Source organism: Oryza sativa, chromosome 12 (assembly GCF_034140825.1).
Source record: "Oryza sativa Japonica Group chromosome 12, ASM3414082v1".
Lineage (NCBI taxonomy): Eukaryota > Viridiplantae > Streptophyta > Magnoliopsida > Poales > Poaceae > Oryza > Oryza sativa.
In genome coordinates, this window is record NC_089046.1 from 21,266,254 (window position 1) to 21,275,251 (window position 8,998).

At 50.9% G+C, this 8,998-nt stretch overlaps 1 protein-coding gene across 1 annotated transcript; it reads right to left on the reverse strand.

Moving 5' to 3' along the window:
- Positions 1–6,943: 6,943 nt before the first annotated feature.
- Positions 6,944–8,800, reverse strand: LOC112937437 (uncharacterized). Its single transcript, XM_026022116.2, has one exon. The coding sequence runs from the start codon at positions 8,436–8,438 to the stop codon at positions 6,987–6,989; it is 1,452 nt and encodes a 483-aa protein (XP_025877901.1). The 5' UTR covers positions 8,439–8,800; the 3' UTR covers positions 6,944–6,986.
- Positions 8,801–8,998: the final 198 nt, after the last annotated feature.

Consider the following 8,998-nt stretch of genomic DNA (forward strand, 5'->3'; position numbering starts at 1 on the left):
CCGAACTCTCTGACTATGGGGATTTCTGACAGACCTATCTGCTGCAGTTCTGAACTTCTGACAGAGGTTGGAGGTGCAAAGAAAACAACCGGTTGTTCTGGCCCTCGGTACAGGGTGACAGTGCGCCTCGCGCAATCCACTACTCCTTGGAATTGAGCCAACCAATTCATCCCAAGAATCACATCCAAATTCTTGGTGTCTAGCAGAATCAGATCCGAGGGAAAAGGAATCCCCTGAATTTCTATAGGGACGGCAGGGCTATAATACTTTGCTGTCATAACCCCTCCAGGGGTGGTGATAAGCAGAGGGTTTCTAAGCCTTTCTACCCCCAACTGATTTCTCCCCACGAATGGCACAGATATAAACGAGTGGGAAGCTCCAGAGTCGAACAAAATGGTAGCAGGGATGGAATGAACGAGGAACGTACCAACGATGACGTCTGGAGTTGTCAGCACGTCCTCGGCCGTCACGTGATTCACACGACCACGGATGACGTCCTGGCCACCGTTGTTGGGGCGGGGAGGCGCTTGGCCTTGCTGACGCCTTGGCTTTGGGCATTTATCCGCAAAGTGTCCGGGCTCGAAGCAGTTGAAGCACAGACGCTGCGGACCTGAAGCGTCCCTGCGGCCTTGAACGGGCTGCCCAGCTGGCGTAGGAGGACGGGGCGCACGAGTCCCTTGCTGATTCTGCTGCTGTTGCTGCTGTGGGACGCGCACCACGAATTGAGGTCGGGGCGCTGGGCGAGGTTGCTGCTGCTGCTGCTGCTGCTGCGAGGAGGATCCCCCTGGGTAGGGATTGGTGTAGCGGACCCTCTGGTTAGCACCCTGTTGATTGCGGAAATTCGCCAAGCGACGCTTGTGCGATTCCAGCTCCTTGTGCTTGGCTTCCAAGCGGATGCTCTTGTCCACCAGTCGTTGAAAATCAGGATAGTCCCCAGAGACTAGACGGACGGACAGCTCAGGGTCCATTCCCGCCAAGAACTTCTCCTGCTTCTCCTCATCTTCCCGCACATCCTCCGGAGCGTACCGGGCCAGATTGTTGAACTCATGCAAATACTCCATCACGGAGCGGTTGCCTTGCTTCAACTCTCGGAATTCCCTTTTCTTAAGAGCCACGACTCCGGCGGGCACATGGGTTTTCCGGAAAGCGGCGGTGAAGCGGGCCCAAGTGATCGGCTGTCCCTCTGGCTGCGTAGCCTGGAAGTGGTCCCACCAGAGAGATGCGGGTCCCTGCAGCTGATGGGCGGCGAAGATGACTTTCTCTTCGTCACTGCACTGCACAGTGTCTAACTTCTTCCCCACGGCATGCAACCAATCCAACGCATCCACGGGGTTGTTGGAGCTAGAGAAGGTAGGTGGGCGGATGCGGAGGAACTCGGCGAGTTTAGAGTGTTGGGGAGGTGGTGGGGGAGCATTCTGTTGTGGCGGGTTTTGAAGGTGGTGGAGGAAAGCATTCATCATGTTGGCTTGCTGGGCGAGGATCTGGGTGAGAATGGCGTTGGTGTCTGGTGGTGGTGGCGGAGGTGGATTGCCTTGGTGGTTGGGGTTGCTGCCTTCGGGTTGGTTGCCTTCACCGGTGTTAACATTTCTCCTGGTCGTCACCATCTGAAAACCCCACCCAGAACCAGCAAACAGAGAAGGAGCTAACAATTAAAACTAACCACCCACGACTACTATTATTCTTAAATTTATTACTGCTATTAAATTGGTTCATTAATGTTCAAGTTGCTTAGGCAAACAAAATAAGACAGGCTCCGACATAGTTACACCACACACCGGCGTAACCATGCCCCACACAACTCAAAAAAGACAAACGAGGAAAAACACACGCGCAAGCCTACTAACTGCTCGTCTAACGCTGCGACGGGCCAGGACGGAAGGTGAGCAACAGCGCACCCTCCGAGCTACCAACGCCGGAGGCTTCCCCCTCCTGGGGAACCACGGGCGCAGGCTCGGCACGAGGGGTCTCGACGAAGCAGGTCCACGCCAGGGACTGACGGACAAGCTCAGGCCTGGAGGTGCTCTTGCGGGCGGTGATCTTCTGGCTGCGGCAGACGCGGCGACGCTTGGGGCGGCAGATCTCTCCCTGGGCGATCTTGAGCTGGTGCAGCTGCGCCTCCAACGCGTCGAGGTCCTTCTTGAGCTGCAGATTCTCCTGACGCAGCTCCAGGATCTTCAAGTTGTTCTCCACCATGCCACGGCTCACCATCTGGTGGAAGTCGATACGAGCCGCGTCGTACGCCTCCACCATGCGTGCCAGGTGCACGACGGTGGCGTCATCCTCCGAGCTGGCGTCTCGGAAGGTGGCGTAGTCGCGGGCTCCTCCGCGACGAGGGTGGTAGCGGTAGGGCGAGTGCTGCAACTCGTCCGGGTAGCGCTGGTGAAGGGTGCCGATGGCGAGGAGAGCGGCGTTCTGGCAAGCGGCGGGGAAGGAATCCCCACCCGCGGTGACTGCCAGCGAAGTCCGCTCGGGAGAGCCGGAGAGAATCACTGCAGTGACCTCCCAACCAGCGTGAGGCTCTGCATCCTCACCCTCTTGCTCCGGGAGCGGCCTGGCCTGGTAATCCACTCCATGTGGATACCCCAAGACCACGCACATGCCCCGCAGCTCCAAGACGAAGCCAGTCATGTGCAAACCACGACGGGTAACGCTGCCGGCCATCTACAAACAAAAACAAAAAGAGAAACAACATTTTAAAGACCAGATTTTGACGATAAATGAAGCAGCAAGACAAAGAGAGAATAGCGGGTTTTCACAAATAATAAAGGATTTTTTTTTTTTTTTTTTTTTTGAAAATATAGCTAAGGCTTGGGATCTACGGCTCGTCCTAGGGTCAAGGGAGGCTCTGATACCAACTTGTCACGACCGGAAATCACCCAACAGGCGTTCCTGACGTGCGTGTATTATTCCTTGTCCCAGGAGGCAAGGTACACCAAAAGTTGATACAATTCAGAGTTTAACAAGCGGAAGCGTAAATAGAATTATTACATGGGCAACGAAGGCCCAGCACACTCAAAGACAACGAAAAACAGCGGAAGACTAGGGCGACGACCACAGGCGCTTGACGGCAGGCACGAGCTAGACACCAAAGCCTTCATCTTCAAGGAGCTCCTCTTCTGGACTTGGGAAAAATTGAGCAAGACTGAGTACAACCACCGTACTCAACAAGACACACCCACAAATGCAGAATAAATGCAAGGGAGTACAAGGGAATAATAATATAGGGATTAAGTTTTGCAGTAAACAGCATTTAAAAGACATTTAGTTGCTCAGGGCTATTTTGTAAACACGATCTTAGAACTACACAATATTATTAATCAAGGCCGTGAACCCTCACGAACCTGCCTTAACCCAAGGCCTACGATGATTCGGACCGAACTGGCAACCCGACCTGGGTTCCAGCTCGTCCCAAGCCAACCCAGGCCAACCATTCCATATTTTAGTTGTTGAGCAAATTTTAAGAATTAAAACACTGACTTGGGTACATTGCTAGGCTTGCCCATATCCGAGGGCTCGGCTATTCGAATAGATTTACTCTGATCAGAGGTGTACATCTTTACCCACAAGACACATCTTCCTCACGTGTTGCCACGTGCCACATACCACCACGGTATACGGACGGAAGACGTGACATAGAGTCCAACCCATCCTAGCCTTAGACAAGAGTACCGACCCAATCCTACCTACGGCCGGGATACCCGGGACAGGCAGGCAGAACTGAGCCCCTAGCATTGGGCACCAACCCTCCGCCGTATGACATCTCGACTACCGGGCCGCAGCTCGTGTAGCCTTCATTTGCCCTGGAGAATGTCCATCGACGCCCGACTTCATCCATCTCCAATCCGTGTACTTTTGTTTATGACTAGACTGAGCCACAAACTAAGCCTTACCCATTAGACATGTGGAAGTACGGTAGTGCTTTGCAACAGAGGCCCGAGCTTTAGTCCTTATAGTGGCCGGGGTGCTACTTCCCACAACTGGCATGCACCCAAACCCCACCGAAAACAGGTTTTAGGGGTTTTGAAAGAGGAAGAGAGGTGTGTGTCCAATTCCAACATAAGCCAACCATTCCAAAGTGTCCAAATGATAAGAGAATACCCAAAGTCTAAAGTTATAAAACCACCTAATGTTGCCTAATTAATCAGCGAAGCTTCTACCTAAATTCATACTAGTGGAACCATGAATAGAGTACCCACTAGTTGAGGTTTTGTTTAATCTAGGGTGAACAAGGTAATAATAATAACAATGACAATAATAATATGGTCATAACAAAGGTAAATAGGCATGGCTAAGTAAAACAGTGATAACGCGGGAATTTAAATAAAGCGATAATGCAATAATTTAAATCAACATAATTTTATAAAATGGGATTCAATATGATCAAGATGATGTGTCTTGCCTTGCTCGTTTTCCCAATCGACGGCTTCGACTTCCACGAAGAGCGGATCTTCCGAAGCTGCAGCGTCTACACGACCAACGGAAAAGAAAAAGGCTTTAACACTAAATAACTCCACATAACAGCAGAAACAAAGCACAAAAATGGGTTCTTTACATCTTAAGGAAAAATTAGAGACTTGAACGGTCCAATTCCGAGTTCAAATGGCCAAGATATGGCCATTTGAAGTTTATATGCTCTTTAAATGGATATTTGCGAATTTCTTCATTTATTTTTCAATTAAAAATCCTATTTATTGCGTCAGCCGAGGGGCGGGCGCGCGGACCGGGTCCACGGGAAGTGGGGCCCACGCGTCAGCCGCTCGGTCCACGGTGGACCGGGCGCACGCGGCTGGCGGCGGTCGGCGCCGTGGGTCCCGCGCGTCAGCCGCACCCACGGGCGCGGGCGGCTGACGGCCGGGCCCACTTGGCAGCCGCGAGGGCGCGCCCGAGGGCGGCCTCGCCGGCGCGGCCGACGGGAGCGGCGCGCACCCGCGCCCCGATGGTCGCCGCCGGCGACCAACGGCGCGGCGGAGTGGCACCCGAGAGAGAGGAGGGAAGGGGGAAACGAACGGCGGTCTTCGGCTCACCCCGGGACAACGACGACGACGAGAATGGCGGCCGGAGCGGAGGAAGACGGCGGCGCGGCTCGGGATGACGATGACGACGGTGCTCCGGCGGTCGGCGGGCGAAGCGGAGCGGCGGACGGGGTCGGCAACCACTCGGCGAAGCCGATGGAGGTGGCGCCGAGTCGGGAGGAGGACCGGAGCGACGACGGCGGCGAAACGGAGGTCGGCGGCGACGGCGGAGAGAGAGGAGCACGGCGCGAGCATGGATCCGACGGCGAGAGCGAGCGGCGAGCGGCGGAAACGGAAGAGCGGAGCTCGGGGAGCAATTATATAGCAACGGGAGGGAGAGAGTGCGGCCGGAGAGAGAGGAAACGGGCGCGGAGATCTCGGCTCCATTGAATACGCCGGCAAGGTTTGCGGGGTTGATTCCGAGCGAATCCGAGGGAGAGAGAGAGGGGAAAGAGGGGGAATCGGGAGAGGGGATTGCGGGGAATGATTCCCCTCTCTTTAATGCGCGCGGAGACGACGGGATGCGGCGGAATCCGCGGCGGCGGCGGCGCTAGGGCACGGGCGGGCGGCGGCGCGGCGGGAGGAGGGAGATGACAGGTGGGCCCCACCCGTCGGCGAGAGTGGCGGGCGGGCCCGCCTGTCAGCGGCGCGCGCGCGCGCGGGGAGCCGATGGGCCGGGGGGAGAGAGAGAGAGAGGGAGGGAATGGGCCGAGCCGGCCCAAGAAGGGAGGAGGAGGGGGAAAAGACTTCTTTTAGGGTTTTCTTTTTATAAAACCTTTTTAACTTTGTTTATTTCTTTTCAATTATTATTTGTGCTCTGAAAATTCCACTAAAATTTATTTAAGTATTTTAGGCTTTTAGGAAATATACAAAAATCCTCCAAGCCTCATTTGACTTTTATCTTTGCACATTTTAATTGTTGGAGGCTTTCACAATGAATTTTACTTATTCTTTTGCACAATTTTGAGGATAGATTTTAGAGTCGATTTGGGACGCGACAGATATCTTCTTTGTTGTAGCTGAACTGATGTATGAATAAGGAGAGTGTGAATGGGGATTGGAGAATGCCTTGCAGTGAATTAAGGATCCTTCTTGTATGGCCTCCAGAGGAGCCTCTAATGACCTTTCCACACCTGTTTTGAAGGGAATCACTCGTGGCAACTCCTAGAATGCGGTTAGAACTTGTTTTTCTTCATAAATATGGGGCTTCTGCCATAGAACCTCCACTCCACTGCTATGATCCGTCTTCGATTCACCAGCATCAGCTACTCTCACCCGAACCGCACGGTTCATAGTCTGCACACCCACCAAATCAATCTTCAGCTAAAGTAATATAGATTGCTTCAAGACAATGAAAGAGTTTGGTGTACTACAGGTGGATGCCCCCTAGCTCATAGGTCATAGCCGTAGTTCGTGCCTTTGGAGTCTAAGAGAAGGGACTTCTTTATACGTTTGAGATGTGGGATCTGTCTAACTCGCACTATGTTTAACCCGTTGACTTCGAAGTGGTCCCACTCTCTTCTATCTCCGAATCTCTTTGCTCTGCCTCTGGGCGCTAATGGATTTTACTTTGACTCTTTACGGCATCTGGTTCAATCCAGTTATCTTGCTCAGTTGTATTCCTTTTCCCTTGCCAGGTTCTATCACAGCAGACTATTTCACTCCCGGAATTGGGTTTGAATCAGAATCTCTTTCCCTTGCCTTTTCAGCTAGCGAGCATACCTAGCTTGCTTCTTGTCACGAGCGGGAGTCGAACCCGCATTGCCCTTCCTGAAAGAGACGTCTCTTTCAGATCGCGACTTTGGTGACGCAGTTCAGTCGGCGATAAAAGCCTTCCTACGTCTGCGGGCCGGTCGGCCACCCAATCCTGCTCTTCAAATGAATCACTGAAGTCCCCAACCCTATCTATGATACCCCCATCCCAACCATTCTTTCTTTGAAATCCTTTACTGGTGGATCCCCCATCCCCATCGACTATTTGGCTAATGCCATCCAAAATTGTATAAGATCCTGAAAACTAAGGGGATTCGCCTTAATGAATTGTAGCCAGTCCTTCAAATCTTCTATGGGATCGAAGAAGAGTTCAAAATCATCATTCATGATCTTGTAGACTATATTCCTTATATTCTCCTCGTCCAGGGGACTCTTTAAGTTGATTTGTTCCCCTACTCTCCGGTAAAGCTCCTCAGAAATTGCTTTTAGGAAAGATGCGTGTTCGGCCGCATAAGCCAGATAAATTGAAGAAGAAGGGGCAGCCCCACCCCCTGTAGAGTTACTCGGGCCAGCCTCCCCTTGTAGCTGGGGTAGACTGGTAGTAGTTTCACCTATAAAATTTTGCATTTGTGGAATGTAGGTTGGAACTACCTGTTCCGGGATTGTAGAAAGGAAGGGCTCCACAGTTGAAACTACCTGTTCTGGCATTTCCGAAAGGAAAGGCAGGACAGCTAAAAATAATTCGCTGTCAGCCGCAGTATAGATACTTCGAGTTTTGGTAACTCTGGAAGTAGCGCTACAGATTGAAGTTTTTCTGCCCCCGATTATAAGTTCTCGTCGACCACGGCCTATAGGAACCAGGCTATCCACTGCTTTTAAGCCTGTTTGCATGGGTTCGTGCACAGATTTACGTTCCAGAATCCCTGTTTTCGTGACCGAATGACGAAATAGATATACGAACTGTATAGGATCATTCGCTGGGATGGGATAAGTGATTCTTTTATGGGATTCCCCTGGGATCGTGGAATCAACTAAGAATGCAATAGGTATTTGTGATCGAGCAGCTTCCAGTATGACCGAAGACTTTCTATCTGCATTCAGAATAACCGCACAATCGGGTTGTTGGTTCAACCCAAAATTTATCTTTTTCGTTCTTAAACGGAATTTTTTTTTTTTAGCCAAATAATTGCTAAAAAAAGTCCCGATCTTCCATTGAGAATCATTGATACAGCTCGCCATTTTTTCCAATATCTCACATCGAAATAAATGATTGGTCTTTAAAAGGAAGGAACGGCATTTTTTACGAATGGGAGATCCTATAAAATGAAGAGCGGTTCGTAAACAAATCAGTGTCTTGTCTGAATCGAGAATAGCAATTCCACTTCTGGAACCACAGATATAGACATTGAAATGGTGAGCATCTACCCGACGCCCGCCGAGATGTGCATTCGTACAAAGTAATTTAGTATAGACCATAGAAAGGATTGTCATTTCCGGTTTTCCGTTTCCCGAGATACTGGTGGTAAGTAATAATGCAGGCATGGCATATTTCGTTGAATCAGTCTTTTTCGCCACATCGCGTATAAAGGGAATCGAACCCAACTCTTCCACTCGCCGCCAATGCGGAAGGATGCCGCCGAAAAGAAAGGAGACTGATCTTAACGTTGGCGTCGGTTTTTCCAAGAAAAGTTTGATTTGATTGGTCTTTTTCATGCGGAACGGAACCGTATTAGTAAGCGGGCCCACACCTTCTCCATCCCTCGATCAATAGTTTATTTCTCTTCTCTATCCCCTTTCTCGAACTGAGCTATTTCGAGCATTTCATAAACAGAGCTCGATAGTCCCTTAAAGTATTCACTTTTCCAGGAGCCGACTTACCAGTTAGTACTGGCACTTTTACAGGAACAGTACCAGAGACTCATCTCGTAAGAAGACATTTTCAATTAGACACTACTAGTCGAGGACACGCGACAAGTTACGTTCTCATTTCGCAGAGGTTCTTCTCGCGATCTTTCTATTCTATTCTTTATGGACCTGAGCTCACTTAATTGCTTTTTGAGGGGGCGCAGCTCATTATCTATGCATTTTCTCATTGGCAACAAATCAATGTCATAGCACTATTTCCACTAATCACTGCACAGAAATGCAAAAACAGAAGAGAGGGGCAGCCCAGACATGAGAGGACCACCACGCACAGCAACGATTTGCTGATTGAAAGCTCCCTAACTATGTGTCTGTGCGGATCAGGAACCAAGTAAGTAAAGGGATGGTTA

Coding starts and splice junctions, on each gene's coding strand:
- LOC112937437 (XM_026022116.2), bottom strand. CDS start 8,438: ATGAAAAAGACCAATCAAATCAAACTTTTCTTGGAAAAACCGACGCCA.